At 36.3% G+C, this 17,204-nt stretch overlaps 1 protein-coding gene across 1 annotated transcript in view; it reads left to right on the top strand.

Moving 5' to 3' along the window:
* Window positions 1-16,669, top strand: part of LOC116996330 (hedgehog interacting protein) — a 75,593-nt gene extending 58,924 nt beyond the window's left edge. Inside the window, exons 12-13 of the mRNA XM_033059788.2 lie at window positions 7,918-8,066; window positions 9,513-16,669. Coding sequence (XP_032915679.1) covers window positions 7,918-8,066; window positions 9,513-9,706 — 343 coding nt within the window. The 3' untranslated portion in view covers window positions 9,707-16,669. The remainder of the gene's footprint in view (window positions 1-7,917; window positions 8,067-9,512) is intronic.
* Window positions 16,670-17,204: the final 535 nt, after the last annotated feature.

Here is a 17,204-nt window from a genome sequence, read left to right as displayed (position 1 = left end):
ATACCAATACAACGAATATTCACATAAACCCTACCACACTAAACTTTGTAGAACACAGAATAAAGATGCTACAGGTGGATTATGAGTAGCAGGTAAAAATAAAATCATCAAACTATTGATTTGTCATGTCTTAGAAATGCATTACTTACTAAAACACCCCTGTGAGAGGTGGCCCCTGGCAGACCTGTTAATTTGCAAAGAGAATCCTCCATGCCTGGGGCAGTGTAGAAGAATAAAATTATCATTCCTTGCAGTAGCCCCTTGCTGAAAATTAATAATTCCATGCAAGCCCAACCTTCTTCTGCTAGAGGTCATTTGTAAGCTGCTGCAAACTTACAAAATTTTCTTTTATTTTAAAAGAATTTACATAAATGTGCAGGATTTTATTTCTTTTGGTCTTTTTAGGTTATAAAAAACATTAAGGTTGGAAAAGACCTCCAAGATCAGCAAGTCCAACCTTTGACAGATCAACACCCTGTCAACTAAACCAGAGCACTGAGTGCCCTGAGTGCCATGTCCAGGTGTTTCTTGAACACCTCCAGGGATCGTGACTCCATTGACCCCATCACTTCCCTGGGCAGTCCATTCCAGTGCTTAAAAACCCTTTCAGTGAAAAAATTGTTCCTGATGTCCAGCCTGAACCACCCCTGGCACAGCTTGAGGCCATGTTCTTTTGTCTAAAAGAAAACTACTGCATAACCAAAGCTGTTTTCAAACATAACTATGACTTGGATTTTTCTTGTCTCAAATGTAGCTTAAGACAGAAATCTCCTACTTGGATATAGAAAAAGAATCCAATTAAGTGGGCAGGTTGAAACATTATAAGATCAGAAGATGAGGGTAATCCAGAAAACCCTTTGCATTACGCAGCAATGGGAAAGTCCCATCCTAAAACTCTCCTTCAAATATAACAGAAGTGAGATATTAAACTGAGGTGATACATGACAAATTGATGAACGTGATCAACACAGAAGTTCTGAATCCCACAATTATCAAACCAGTTTGAAGTACAGAAGTCCAGGTACCACAGTAAAACTTTTGTTCAGTTCTTCCAAATACTTCATATCAATAACTAAATAGACTCCTACTGAAAGTACAGAGTGAAATAATCCTTCTCTTTGTAAAAAGGTTGTTATAGTGATGCATTAATGCTTGAGAGCTCATGGACAATGAAGTGATTAAGGAAAAGCCCTAAGTATGTGAGGTGCTGCAAAATACAGATATACTACATATTGCCAAAAATTCCATAGAGAAATGAGTAGAGCCAATAGCATATTTAGCTTTGAAGATGGAGGAGATGTGGGAAACATTAAAAATTACAAGCATGTAAAACCAATATTGGGCACATTAGTTAAATTGGCAGTTAAGAGAAGAAGTTCTTAAGTTAAAACTGTCTCTGAAAAATAAATCCATTGTTTGATGATTATCAAAAAAACCCGTTACCACTTCTTTCCAGGAATTGGAACTAGTGAGAAACTAGGGAGAAAGACTTACGTTCTTCTCAGCTAAAAGGTAGAGTCAGTCAGATATCCTGAAGGTCAGTGCAAATATTAGCATTTTGTAAATTGTTTTTGTGGCCAAAAACCAAAACATTTTTATTATCTAGTGTTCTACTTTCTGTTTCATAACTTTTCTGTAGTGTTTTCTGTTTCTTAAAATACATACTAATATAAATCACAAAAGTATTGATGAATTGAAAAGAAAAAACACCTAAGTAAACAATGAGGTAGAAAATGTAATGACATCAAAAAATTCCAGTTAGTCGATAACAGAGAAAATAGGAGACAAACCCATTAGAAAAGAAAAAGTAATCATTTTTCTAGCATGATGAGAGGAGAAAATCAACTGTGAAAATGAATATTTAAGTAAGTAAGATCTGTTGATAGGTCCATGCAGTCTGTAATTTAAACATTATTACTAGACCAAGAAGTAAGAAAATAAACTTTGGAAGGTGGAAGAACAGCTATAAAGAGGCTTTGTAAGTCTTCTTTTAGAGTACTTATAATATGATCACTTTAATTTCTAAGGAAATTACAGACAAAAGGAAAGATATCCAGGGAAGAGTCTAGAAATGACAGACAATGCAAAGGTTTTCCTTTTAAAAGGTGTGCTGTGAAATTTTGAATGTGAAGCTTTAAGAGTTTGCCACCACCCATACAGTGATTCCAAAGGGGATGAGTAATTGTTTTGACCAGGATGGCTCACTGAAACCAGCAGGTGATTTTTATGAAAGAGGGCAGAGCCTCAGTAAGTGTTCCTGCATACGAAGAAGATTTCCTCTTCCTGTCCTTGTAACACCTTCTAGATCTGGATTTAAATGTGTTTCATATCAACAACCGGAATAGCTGCTTCCCGTTGGATTGAAACTTGAACTTGATTCAAACCATCTCACTCCTCTTTCATGCCCCTCCAGAGTATATAATTCCACTTATCATCCTTTCCATCATCACCTTCCGGGATTTCCGCTGTCGGAGAACTTTTCCAAACAGCCTGATTTCAGACATGAAGGGACAATACCTAGCTCATACCTCATTGTGATGCTGTTCAGGCTCTTCAGAAAACGATTAGTGATTTGATTTTTTAATATGAGTCAGGAGTACGACAGTGGTACAACAGAAGAAAAGCGTTTATTAAAGTGAAGCTCTGTTTGAGACTTTAATTCCTGTGGAAATGGAAGCACACAGTTTTAGAGTAATCTGCATCAAGATACTCAGCTCTGATGGGTTATAGATAAACTCCAAAGCTCCTACTGGAAACTATCTGTAGAAGGAGCCAATTTTGTTGCTGAATGCACTCACCAGCCCAGGTGGGCCATATGATTTCTTTCTGTTCAGAAAGTTACTATCCCTTAAGTCATTTGAGGGAATGGAAAGCCAGAATTAATGTCTAATTATGTTTAGTTTAGCCGGAGCATGCAAAATTCTTATCTCATTTACTTACCCACATGCAGTTACTATTCCCACAAGAGACACTAAAGAGAAATTAGAGCTTTTTGCGAATACCAGTCTAGAGAGTTTCACTTTACAGAAGTACTTCACAAAAACTCCTTTGTAACCTCGATGGAAAAACCTAAGGATTTTTTTCAATCACATCACAGCTCACTGACTGTAAAGTTTTTGTTTTGGTTTCATATTTTTTCCCCTTTTCTTAACGTCTTTCTAGCATTGGCTATGAAGGAGTTCTCACTTTTTATCGCTTTATAAGGAAAAAAACAGCTCAGTTTATCTTTTGCTTATTTTCTGGAGCCTGCAGGAAGCCTCTGCCATCCTAAAGAAAGTCACACATAATAGAGCAGCTTTAGCCCAGTAAGCCAGTCGTTCCCAATTCATCAGTCAAAGTGTTATGCAAGTGGCCCCCTAAATTGATAAATTCCCACAGTGCCTGTTGACCCAGCTGCCAAGTGCTCATGCAGCAGGTGTTGTTTTCATGACCACCCTGACAGTAATACAAACTGTTTAGCAATTGCATTGACCTCTTAGCTATTAACATTGATACAGACTTCACTAGGGACTAGTTTTCAAACATGACAGAATTTCTTAAGACTAGAGGTCATGAACAAGTATACCATATAAGAATAAATTTGATATGCTGCTGAGTTTAAATCTTAAAAGCCATGAGTTTTTTCCACATTATTCCCATGTAGTAAATCTGGAGGCAAGTAACGAGCTTTTGGCATCTCTCCCAGGACTAAAGGTATACTTTTTAATTTTAGAAGCTGTACCTGAAGAGATGCTATATTTATTCTATGACAAGTAGTAAATTTAGGTTATGACAAGGAGTGAAACAAAATTATTTTTTCTTGACATTTTCCCTTATAAAGGAAAAAACCTCAACACCTAATGCACAAATGTTGGTGATATACTTAAGTATCATTCTAATACCTAAATCTTATGTGCAGGTAATTGAAGCATAACATTCAATATATTTTGTATCAAGATTTCTACAGCAGTGTCTCTTGTTTGAATCTGAACATCCAGGAATTTTGTCTACCTTTTTTTTCCCTCACTTTAGTAAGGAAGTAGAAATTTTTGATATTGTGTCAAAAGCCTGGTGCAGGAATTGTTTTCTGTTCAGTACCATTGTTTTACTGCTGAGTTTGGCCCTCCATTTGCATTCATTTATGCACATCTGAGTTACAGATAGCACATACAGCAATTAAATCACTCTATGTGTTTAGTGGAGCTGCAAAGAGATGCACTAAAGAAAGCATGAAGCCCTGAGCTATGCCAGGATGAGTTTTAATCTAATAAAGCATGTTGGACTTTTATATGCCTCTAAACAGTGGAGACTGCTTTCTCCTGCTAGCTATGGTAAGGCAGCAAAAATTTTTTTACACATTGCACAGTCAAGAATTCCCAGCTCACTGCACACGTCAGCGAAGGGATCCAGCGAGGCCCCAGTCCCCAGTACAACTTTTCCTCCATGTTCCATACATTTAGAGTTGTTATACAGTTTCATGAAAGCCTGTTTTAACAAGCAAGATATACTGTACTCTACTGTATATATGAACAGCTCTTTAAGATAACTAGAATTGTACAGACCATATAAATAGTCATTATCAGCTACATTTTTGGCTGACTTTCTGCGGACCAAATAGTGCTTACTGTAAGAGTAATCAAGCTGTACCCTTTAGAGTTTTATAGATGGAGGGATACAAGGAAAAAAAATTCTCTCCAGCCCAGAGTGGGGCTCCATCTATTCCCCTCCATTTTCCACGTCAGGAGACACAGTGAAGCACTGGTTATATAAACAGAATCATGGTCCTGTCTAAGTGCGGGAGAGTCCCAACAGTCAGTGTCAGGACTTACGTTATCTTTGTGAGATTCACTTCAGCTTGTGCTGAGCCTGAACATTTCCACCCCTTCCAAGCCCTAGGAATGCAGTGTGAGCACTGTGGGGCAGAGGCTTTCTCTTGATATGTGTTGGTCCCTGAGAAAGAAGTGTGGCTTTTCCCAGAGCACAGCTAAGGAAAACCAGCGATTCTCACACACGAGGATTCTGCTGCAGCTGCATTTGTATTCCTCTTCTCCTAAGGCATCCTGCCAACCAGAATTTTTTCCATCTTTGTTTCTACTCCACCCCACCATTAATAAATATTATCCGAGGCTGATGAGTGCAAGTTCTTGATTGATGGTAGAATAAAAGGCAAGGTTATATTCACAAGTACCAAGAGTGGTAGAAAACTTTAAATCATAAAAGTGACCAGCCATGCTTAGCTGGATACAAAAAAGTGTGACTTCTACCTTTCTAATTGCATACAAAAAGGACCACATATTATAGCACTATCATAGACAAATACTTCACATCTATTAATAAAATAAATCATTACCTTCCCAAATAAAATATCTGTGTGACTTATGAGGTCATTCTTTGCTAAAGATATGCCACTGGAGCTCTTTTCCAAGAGATGCTCCAGAAGCCTGAGGTTATGCTTCCTTCTAAACACTGTACTGTACTTTTGTTTGAGCAAGAGAAAGACAAGCCTCCCATTTAAAGTAACTTGAAATAAATGAGCTTTAAATAGTGACAGATAAAGAATGTTGCATGCTATGTAATTGGCTATACAGGAACAAATTCAAATGTAGAATTTTTTTCCAGATGTATGAATTAGAAGACAGATCTTTTTACTTTAAATCTGAACAAGTCTCCACTGAAAATCATATTATTTTCTAGAACCATTTCCAAAACAGTATTGCATGTGAATATTGCTTATAAATTTTAAAGGTAGAAACTTTCTTAACCAGATCATATGTAATACACTCATTGCTCATTACAGAACTGGAATTCCTTACAGGTCAAAAAAATAATGCATTCTATTTAAAAGACAGCTGTGGAAATATGTAAACAGTAAAACTGAAAGGGTTTCAAATATGCTGCAGCAAAGGTGTCGAAATATGTTTTAAAGCCCTCAAATAATACAGGACTTCAACCTGGTTCTCAGAAATGCTTTGGAAATCAGGACTTGGTGCTATGCTAAAGAAGCACCTACACATTCCTTCTGTCCTTAACATCTTTGGGGAACCAGTTCTTGTGTGTGGATGTTTAAATAATCATGGTAGTAATTAAGACTGAGCAGAGAAAGTGCTATGCTGAAACAAACCAGTGGGCCTGTACTGTATTACTGTTTCAAGGAAAAATGCAAGAAGCCCTGTAGTGGACCAATAACAAGATGCATGTCAAAATGGGAGGGGGAAATGTAAGCCCAGCCAGCCAGTGAGGGACTTAGGTATGAATGCTTATTTTTTAAAAATTATTTGCCCTATCAAATATTACTTGGCCCCATTGTGCACAGAAATACCTATTTAAAATCCTAGTAGAACATGGGCTTCAGATATCTTTTGATATCTTAGGAGCCACAAGTTCACCTAGTTTATTTTATTTTCTTTAGTTTAATTTTTTCCCTTGATATTTCTTCTGATGTTGAAATGGGAGATAAACAGGAATGCCAAATTTTTCTCCTCTTTTTTTTCTGTCACTGTTTTTCGCACCTCCATCATGCCTGATCTTTCTCAGACCCCCAAAAAATATCCTTTCATCTGCACAGGAGTGTCACTTTAGAAATTTAATATGTGTCAGAGTAATCAGTGTGCAAGCTGCCATTCCAGCTGCTTGCATATAATTGGGCTGTTAATACTGATGTCAGTACAATGAACAATGATCTATTCTATTCTATTCTATTCTATTCTATTCTATTCTATTCTATTCTATTCTATTCTATTCTATTCTATTCATCTCATAGAATTTTGTTTTGGTTTGTTTGGATTCTAGTTGGACATTTAGTCAAGGTTTCTCTAAGCTCTCCATGAAACTATTAAAATCTTTTTCCTGCTCATTTCAAGCTTAGTATGTATGGCAGTAGTTAAGACGATTTCCTTGGGAATGAGTAACTTTGTATTTGTCTTTAATTAACTTAATTTCCCATTATGCTCCTATTCAATTACTTGATTAGATCACTTGCGGGATCCTGACGTTCTTTTCCAAACTTGTACCTGTGCAACCAAACCTACAGCAGAGACAAAACATGGTACCTCTACTGGGAATCTTAGCCTTTGGATGATCCTATCATCCTAACCAAAACATCCAGGGTCACAAATATTTTATCTGAACCAGAATTTCCTTCATGCATACATTGCACAGGATCACTCAATGATGAATGGCTGAGTTTGGAAGGCACCTCCAGAGGACACCTGGTCCAATCTCCCTGTTCAAACAGGGACTCCCACCCACAGCCAATTTCCCAGGACCATGTCCAGACAACTTCCAAGCATCTCCAATGATGGAGACTGCACAACTCTCTGGACAACCTGTGCTAGTGCTTGGTCACTCTCAGGGTGAAGAAGTCTTTTCTGATGTTCAGATTCTTAACTAAGCATCCAGAATGCACAATCCAAAAATCATTCCATGGAAATATGGAAATAGAAAGCCAACAGTTTAAAACTGAATTTGTAGACAGAGGAAATACTTCTGCAAAATTATGACACATCATAATGCATGACATAAAGCTTGTTCACGTTACTCTTCTCCCTTTCTTAGGGGAAATCTAGATCAGCTAGAAATTAAAAAAAAAACCAACCTTCAGATGCTGCCTGAGATAAGCTGGCAGCTTTATGAAGATAAACCTTCAGCAAGCTGGTTTTGGCAGGTTCATGCTTCAAGAATTTTCAAGGACTATTGCTTAATCTTGTGGAAGATCTCTGAAGGCAGTTACATGAAATAATAGCAAATTGCACTGTATTTTTCTGTACTGTAACATATCATCTCTGGGCTTACTGCTTTTTCTGAGGAAAAAAGAAATCTTGATTTCTTCCACTGATAATGTTACAGCAGAGAATCAGGCCTTTAATAAAAAAAAAAAAAGTCAAAATTTTTCTTCTTGATCCCAACTTTTAACTCTTTGCTTTGTGTGGTTTTATTCAGGCCTTTAGTCCCTGAAGAATGCAAAAGAACAGCTCAGCCTGCACAGATACTGACATCTGAATGCTCAAGGCATTGTCGGAACGGGCACTGCACTCCCACAGGAAAATGCTGCTGTAATCAAGGCTGGGAAGGAGAGTTCTGCAGAACTGGTTTGTATACAGATTTATAGCAACAACTGAAAAAAGCAGTGACATGTCATAATTGGCTTTTATTTGCTCAGAGAAATTTTCAGTATATGTTGACCAATATGGCCTTCAGTTCTAAGACAACATTAAAAAATACTGATTTCATCTAATGCATTGTGAGCCAGTGCAGAATACAATTGATAGCATAAAAATGAGAACAGTATTCTTTTTTTTTCCACTAAGATTTTCAAATGAAAGGAGATGCAGTCAATATATGTCCTGTGTTTGGACATTCACCTTCCACTTGCACTATTATCACTGTCAGTGTCAAGGAGAGGTGACTTGTCAGGGAAGATGGTAAATCAGAACTGCAGATCTCCATTGCATCTTTTGCACTTCACTAATTCAATGCAGATTTTTTTAGTTTTTGTACATTTTATTTTAAAAACCACAGCTTTATGATAGATGATTTGATGGACACAATGAACAAGAAAGACACAGAAAATATGTAGATTAAAGATCTTCCTTCCTTACATCCCACAAAACAATTAATAGGGATGTTCTAAGTTGAACCTCAAGCTGTTATAGTTTAAATAACAAAATTTACTTTATGAGGTATTAGTTTCATTTTCATGTAGTTAAGAAACTCTTGGATAAAATAAAAAACCCTGAATTTCTAGAGTGTATTATAAATATTCATAAATCCATATTAAAGTTCATTGCAATAGATAACATTAAGCAGTATAACACCTGCAGAAAAAGAAAGATACATTATATACATTATATATATATCATAGTGCTGTGACTACCCCAGAAGAAAATACTTCCACAACTAAAGTTATTGATTATTAATTTTGCTAACAGTGGCTACAATTTAAAATAGGAGCTATATTTGAAAGACTGAAGCAAGCTGATTAGCCTAGACCTCTATAGATAAATCATCAGGCGTCTGCTAAAGAGAGGGGAAAACTTTGAAACTTCTATAACTGATAAAAATGGTTGAAAAATACCCTGGCTCTTTTTTCTCCACTAGCAATTTAATTTTGGTCCCAGCATTAAGTGATTCAAGAGCCAAAGGAGTGCATTTGGTTCACTGCTCAGGTGTAGTCTGCTTTGCTAAAGCACATGTGTAGTATAGAACTCTAAGTATATAAAGGTGCTTGCCTGAGATTCCTAAATGAAATCTGAATATGGGATTTGGACATTTCAAAAAAAATCTGTTATTGAGTTATTTGTTATTTGAGGGGACATCCTCACAGATACACAAAATTACTTCCTCGCCCTCATATTCTAAAAGTTTAAAAAATATACTTTCAACACTGCTAATATTTCGTCCTTTCTGTGTTGTGTTTAATTTATAAGTGTTATCACAACAAGGTTAGAAAAGCTCTAAATGAACGTGCACTGTATCTTTTTTTAGTTTGTGATGTTCTAAACAAATTAGAAAATCGCTGTTTTTTTCACCCACAGCAAAATGTGACCCAGCCTGTCGACATGGAGGTGTCTGTGTAAGGCCCAATAAATGCTTATGTAAAAAAGGCTATCTGGGCCCCCAGTGCGAACAAGTGGATAGAAACATCCGAAGAGTGACGAGGGCAGGTATTCTTGATCAGATCCTAGACATGACATCCTATTTGCTGGACCTAACCAGCTACATTGTATAGTTTCTGGGACTATTTGGAAACTCCACTTTCAACGGGCATTTGTTTTGAATCCTGTCATTTTTGAAAGACTGTTATCCTGCAACAAACACCGGTGATTTGATTTACTTTATTAATTTAAGTGTAATATCCACCAATGTGCAGAAAAACCCCTTGTATGTGTGTAAATATGCCTGCACGTCTCCACAGACGTCCCCATATCCAATATGTGCACACATACACACGCAGCCGCTAGCACAAGTACGGTTTTGCAGAGAGTGGAATCTTTTTTTAATATTTATTTCTTCATGAGAAATAGTTTACGAAGCAATTCCACTGTAAAACACATTCTCGTCAAAGGACTTTCCTGATGTCTTAATGGATTCTTTGACATCCCAGAAATCTCATTCCTGTACCTATCTGATTATAGCAGTGAGAAAGCAGTTTCCAAACATCGCTGTATAAACTGCTGGACTTAATAAAATCCAGTTGTAATAGTTTCTAAGGTAAACTGAACTCCATCATGAGACAATATTTCAGAACTGCTTAATGCATTCCTATCTAGGCAATTCATTGTAAGACTGTAACCTTCACTTTCATCAATGTAACTCTATTACAGAATGTTATTTCTTTATCTAGCATAGATGCAAAAATCTGGTTATCGCAGCTTAATATCAAGATTGTTTCAAGTGTTTAATAATTAAATTATATTCGCATATTTCAAAACCAGTCATCCTAGAAGGTCTGCTTTTTATCATATATTTTATTTAACGATGGGCACTGGGTTCATGTTACATATTTATATTATTTTATTTTATTTTTATAATATAGACATCACCTAGATGAGACAGCTTTACCATGTCCTGTAAAATACTAAAGTTACATTTTTCACCAACTTAATTGGAAAGACTGGGAAAGAGAGAGCAAACACACACACACTTCAATGTGTTGTGGATCTAATCTAGAAATGTACCCTTGTGTCAACTTGTGTTCATTTACACCAGATGAGAAAAAAAGCAAACACCCACCAACCATAATAAAATTACAGCATGTGTTAAAAGTGTCCATAAAGTGATTTTTCACTGTAGCAGGACAGTGTAAGAGGTGATGCATGGGCAGACTCTGCCACACTGGGCAGAGCTCACTCGAGCGTGTGCTGCCTGTGTACGATGCAAAACTCACAGAAGTTCATGTCAAATGAATGCTAAATGTTCCTTGGGGAGCCAACAGAATCAGTCTTTGTAAATGTATCAATAAATGTGGTGTACGTGCTGTAGTCAGGTTTTCTAAGGTATTAATTAATTAGATGTACCTGCAGAACTGGTGCCCTCATCTCCAGCTCTGCTGGCAGTTTCTTTGTTCACTACTTACGAACTATCAGGTTTCCTTTGCACTACCTGCAAACTACCTACTGCAGCTTCTGCAAAATCTTGCCTAAGGAAAGGAAGCAGAGCAGCCCCAGTGTGCACATCCCGTGGTCCTAAGAAGCAGCTGCTCATGCATCAACAATTGACAACACTTCAGCCAAACAGATCTAAAAGACTTTCACCATGTTAACTCTCCAGTAGTAAAATCATCTCTCCAAGGCAGCAACATGCAACAAATTTTCCCTTACAGAAATTTGTCAGTGTTAATTTAGTGAGTATCAAATCTGAAATTACAGCATAACCAATACTTGCATTTATTTGTGTGTCTCACACATTCCAGCTCCGAGGAACAGACAGTTACATTTGCCTTCCATATATGTTTGCCTGGGTTTCGAGTGACCTCATGCCAAATGGAAATTGGTTGAGAAATCTTGGTTAAGTGCTCAGAGAACAATGGTCTGCATTAAAAAGTGCATGCATAATTTTGCACAATGTAGATTCAACTGACAGTCCATTGAAAGACATCTTGGGATTAAATGAGCATGAAGACCAAATTGCCCTCTCACCCCAGAAAAGGGTGGTCCCTTATAGTCACACGAACACTTCATTGGCTAAGCAGTGTGACCAATCTTAAAATGAACCCTGTGGTAGCATCTGTAGGTTAATAGCAGCTCTTTGTCTCCACTGCTTTCTGCCTTTAGTCTTTTCCCTGAATTCCATCACAAGAAGTTTTACAATTAAAAAATGTCCTGACAACCATTTTTGTAAATTGACCTTAGCATCTAATCTTTCCTTATTCAACGTGGGTGACAAAAATGTGAACTTCTCATGAATGAGCCAGCTGTCTAAATCTGTCACATAGCACGGTTTCATTACACTCTTCATAACCAGCAAGGCAAGAAAGTCGCTGAAGTATTTTAGAAACATTTAAATACCTGACAGAGATAACATCTTTAACACTTTCTTCAATGAAATATATTTAAAAATAAACCCAACTTTAACTCCACTGTGACACGTTATTTTCAACAACCAGCTGGGAAGATGTGATAGTTCTTTTCTCACTGCTTAGTGCCTTAAAAAATACCACAGATGGCATCTAAATTGAAGATTCACAATAATATATATATATATATATATATATATATGCCACAGTCATGCAGAGAACAAAAAACAGTGATTTTGGAGTTTTGATCTTAGTAAAAACAATTTCATTTACTAGTGAAAGCCAAAAATAAAACTCCAGTAAGAGCTAAGAATTAAATCCAGGCTTCATTCAAATCAACAGCAAAAACTCAAGTTGACTGTGCTACACCCAGAAAATCGCTTTAAAAAATTAAGCAAAATTTAAGTAAAATTCTTCAGTTTGTTTTATTTAAAAAAAAAATATGCTCTGAGTCATTCTGTAAAAACTTCAAAATTAAGAAATAATCTAAGTGAAGGTTAGAGGGAGAGTGAGATAGCTTGTGAAATTGTTTTGATTAATTTTTAAATCATCTTTTATATTGTGTAAAAGCAGGCATCTGCATTAAGCTCACATGTTCATAGGAAGTCCCAGTGGAAAAGAAGTATTCTCATAAAAAAAACCAAAAAATAAACAAAAAAGACACAAAAAATCCTAGCTGCTTATTTATCAAAAGAAATTATACTATTAAAAAGAGTGAGCAAACCCCAGGCCTAGCCACCCAAGATGCTGATATAAAAAGGGCAATGCAGTAATTGCCCTGAGAATTGGCATACAAAAAAAAAAAAAAAGTGTCTGTAGAAAGCCTGTTGCCAGTTAGGTCATTCTGCAGCCATTCTCACACAACCTCCAAGAGTGTCCCAGAATAAAACTGAGCTTATAAATGAAACTAGATAAATGAGGCAATTAGATAAGGGCCTCCAGAAAGGATTTTATGTATGTGTTCAAGTTGTCTCTGCCTCTGTGTCTCTCTCTCCTAATCTTTTATTCCATTCATTTCTTCCTTTATTCGGAGATACTGCCTCTCTGTTCCCAACACATTGTACATTTCAAGCATTCTTTCAGCTTTTCTGCTGCTAAAGGAGAACAAACATACCTGTTGCAAGAAACATGACTCTCCCTGATGCCTGCTAGTGTTAAACCCCTGCTTTATTATTTTGGGATAGAAAACTCATCTTTCTCTTTCTAATTCTGCTGATCAGAAGGAAGGCATATAACTGGAATATAAGGAGAGACATCTTTACTCCATAGATAAGTAGGGAGACAAAAAGATGTTACGCAAAATCAGCTCCAAATTGTTTCACTCCATTTCAGAAAAACAGTAAACTCATTTTTCTACTGCACCCAGCAAGAAATACTAACTCAAAGCCTCCCCCTCTGGGAATAAATTTCTTCTGTTAACAGACAGGGACACAGATCCAAACCCTTTTTGCCCTCTTCACCTTTAAATCCTCACACATTATTCTATTTCATGCAAACAAAGTATAAGTTAGGTACAAATAAGAATATAAATTCTATATCACTGATGTGACATCTCTGTGTATCTCCTTCTTTCACTCACTTGTCCACATTTGGTTTTGCAGCTCCTTCTTTTCTAGACCCACAGCAAACATCAACAATCCCTGGCTGCTGCAGGTGCTTATTATTTTTGAAAGTGCCTGACAGATATGTGCGCCTGACAGATGTGTGCATCAAAATCTTCCCAGCAGCTGAGGCTTTTATCTTTTGGACATTCCACAGAATTTTGTTATTTTACAGTGACTTCTAGCATTGTGTCTTAGCTGGGCATTTACAGTTAAGGAGTACCAGCCTCACACAGCTCAGGCACAGACTGAAGCTGGAGGAAGGCAGAAATCACTTCAGACATTGTGCTTATCACAAAGTTGCCCATTGCAATCCAGTGATCAGATGCCTTAACTGAAAACCATCCCTAGCATGATGAAATGTAGCTTTTCAGTACACATTTTCTCTAATTTGGGTTGAGAAACAAGGACCTTTTCCTGTAAAATTATGCAAAATAGAGACACTAAAAATATTAACAAGTCTCTCCACAGATGAAAAGTTGCACTATGGTGAAAATGAGTATTTATACATGTAATTCTAATTCTAATAAGATTAGTTCTTCATGGAAAAAAATGTCCAAGGACAGCCTGTTCTGCTAATTTCTCCTTAATCATGTAAATTCTTAAAAGACATCCATGCATTCTAATTTATTATCTTTTAGATTATTTGTGTATCAGTTTAATTAGGAATGATGCCATTTTGATCTGCTGACCAACTTAAAAGGTGTCCTTCATCTTGGAAAATTACAGAAGGTGGTAAATAAAAGCTAATTATTTTCATTTTACAATATTAAAAAATAAAAGTAAGATTCTCATAAAAAATTCAGCCAATCCTTTAAATTTATTTCAATTCAAATTTGCAGAAAATTGGTACCAAATATTCTGGGTCCTGGCTACAAAAAACCTGATAAATAAATATTTCCCTAAGCAGTTTCAGAAACATTGAAAAAAAAAATACTGTTTTGCTGTAAAGTTTGTTGGCAACAGAGTAATGCAGTGAAATAAGGCACGTACTTTTTGGCATATAGGTGTGAAATAGCAGAAGCCACCTGAAAGCTTAGTACAGGATTACTTTAATCTTTGAGGACCTGACTCCAAGCCCATTGATGTCAACTGATAATCTCCTATTGACTTCATTAGTTATAGGATTAAGTCCTTAAAAGATATCCACTTAGCTGGCAGAAGATCTTAACTTCAGACATCAGTGCACACATGACCTCTCCGTGTCTGCATCTGCAGCATTACACCAATGTTTTGTGGAATAAGAGTGCAGACCCAGCCCTGCAGAAAGCTCCACAGAGCTTTCCAATACTCCTGGGTTTCCTTGTTGGTATTGCCAGAATTTACACAAAATCTGCCTGACTTCTTGATGCTTTTTAAATGTCCAGCAACCAGCTGATGTGAAAGCCGAGTGAGTCACCTCCTTCCCTGAGCTCTCAGCACTGAAAAAGTGTCATCTAGTGATCATTCTATGCTACAGACATTCACAAACATTTAATATTTTGCCTTACATGCAAATAATGTGTGTCTTTACCTACTGTCCACTGCACACTGACAGGCTTCCATAAACAAACATTCTTGAACAGACAGCAAGCTGCATTACTGGAGAAGAGTTTTATTTCTACAGATAAAAACTAACTTTCCATCTGTTACACATTATCAAGAGGGTCCAGTGTATCATATAGCAAAGGTCTATGAGATTTTCCTTTTTTTTTTTTTTTTTTTTTTTTTTTGGTGATGAAGTAAAAAATAAGTTAAAAACTGCTTAATTCCCAGGAATTTTCAGAAAGGCAGTATCAGCTAAAGCATGTGAATATACACAATGGCTGTGCTCACAGTATTCTTGGAAAGAGGGCAGAGAGAGTTGGCTGGTTTGGATACAGGGGTTTTTTTTTAATGTAGGATACATTTTACAGTAGGACAAAAGGGTGTTTTGCATCACAAGGCAGTAACAAACAACCCCATTTTCTGAATGTTCCTAGGAGGAGCTGTAAAAGAAAATGTTCTAGGCAGTCAAAAGTGTTGTGCAGAATGAACTTAATTCATATCAAGACATACTGAGAGCAGAAACCACCTGGTATTAAGTCACCAGATGTAGCTTGTAGTGGTCTCCATTAGTACCAGAAGCAGTAACCCTACCCTGTGAACTACCCAGAAATGCTATTAGCTGTCCCCCACAAAATATACTGCAGAATTAAAACTTCAATTCCCCTTTGAGAACAATTAGATTGTAATGGGATCCAAGCAGAAAAGGAAATAACAAACTTCTGTCACTTGAGAACATTACTGAAGTGGCATTCCTCTGTTCAACTAGTTCTATTTCATAGTAGCTGTCAGGTGCTGTATGTACATTTGAAATGTGGGAAAATAGCTTAGAAAATATCACTCAAACTAGGTTTAAACATCTTCTGTAAACTGAATTATACTACTAAGCATATACAGGCACCGATCTAGCTGGAAGCACACAAGTAATTTTAAGCATATGAGCCTCACTGAAGTCATGTGCTTAACATTATTAATATAATTAAGTGCTTTCTTGGTTTGAGACAAGTCTTTGCAAGTCTACCTACACAGACTCCATATGCTATATGTGCATTTCTTTTTAGGGAGACAGCAGGACTGAAGTTCCCAACAAGAGAATTTAGTTGCTGTCTGTCACAAATTCTATATAACCTGAAATAATTGCATCTTTGTGCCTCCACTTCCCATCCAAAAATTAGTGAAATCAATCCTTGTAAAGCGCTTTGAGCTGTTCAAATGAAAAGTGCTATAAAAACTCCAAATTATTATTATATTATTGAACACCATGTATGTATACACACTATTATGTAATATATAATATATGTATAATGCATATAAATTCTAACAAATGTATTTGTGTAATATCTGAGAAATGGAACAGTTGTATCTGGAAGTGATAAATACATAGAGTTGGATTTATTGTTAATCTGTGGATTTAATGATTTTTTTAGACAAAAGGATGTTTAAGTGTATAATTGCTTTTCTTAATTTAATATATTTATGTAAATGCATGCCTGAAGTTCTGATTAGATAGTTATTCTGTGTCCCTTAAGCTAATAAAATATATTAAACTTTATCTTACTATATAAGGTACACCTGCTGCTTTAATTTTTTTTTGTTTATTTCAGTATTTTTTATGACTAAATGCATAATTTAAAGTTCATGAAATTTTAATTTTAAACAGTTCTTTGATCTTTGCAGTAAAAGAAAAACGCCAGCATTTTATACAATCTTTGAAATGTACACTAGTTTTATTTATATAAATTCTAAGATGCTTTCATAAAATGTGACTGAACACTACTTATTATTTTTGGAATGGGAAGTCTGGAATGGCGTTTCCTGGACAGAAAATTAAGACATCCATATTGAAAAGATATCTGTTGCATGGCAAGAAGTATGTGAGTGGACTTGGAGCTGGAACAAGGGGATTTCATGAACAGGCTTTGGAAGTACAGATATCTTGGATAACTAGTTCAGCAACAGTGGGAGAAACATTGGGGTCATTTATTTGTTGCTTATTTCATATCTTCAGAGGAGTACATCATCAAATCAAAGTATGTGAAATTCAGAGGTACCATTTCCAGTGGTTTAAATGAGGGCCATAAAACATG

Source organism: Catharus ustulatus, chromosome 5, assembly GCF_009819885.2.
Source record: "Catharus ustulatus isolate bCatUst1 chromosome 5, bCatUst1.pri.v2, whole genome shotgun sequence".
Classification (NCBI taxonomy): domain Eukaryota; kingdom Metazoa; phylum Chordata; class Aves; order Passeriformes; family Turdidae; genus Catharus; species Catharus ustulatus.
Note: the sequence above shows the minus strand (reverse complement) of the source record. Positions and strands in the feature narration are given on the sequence as shown.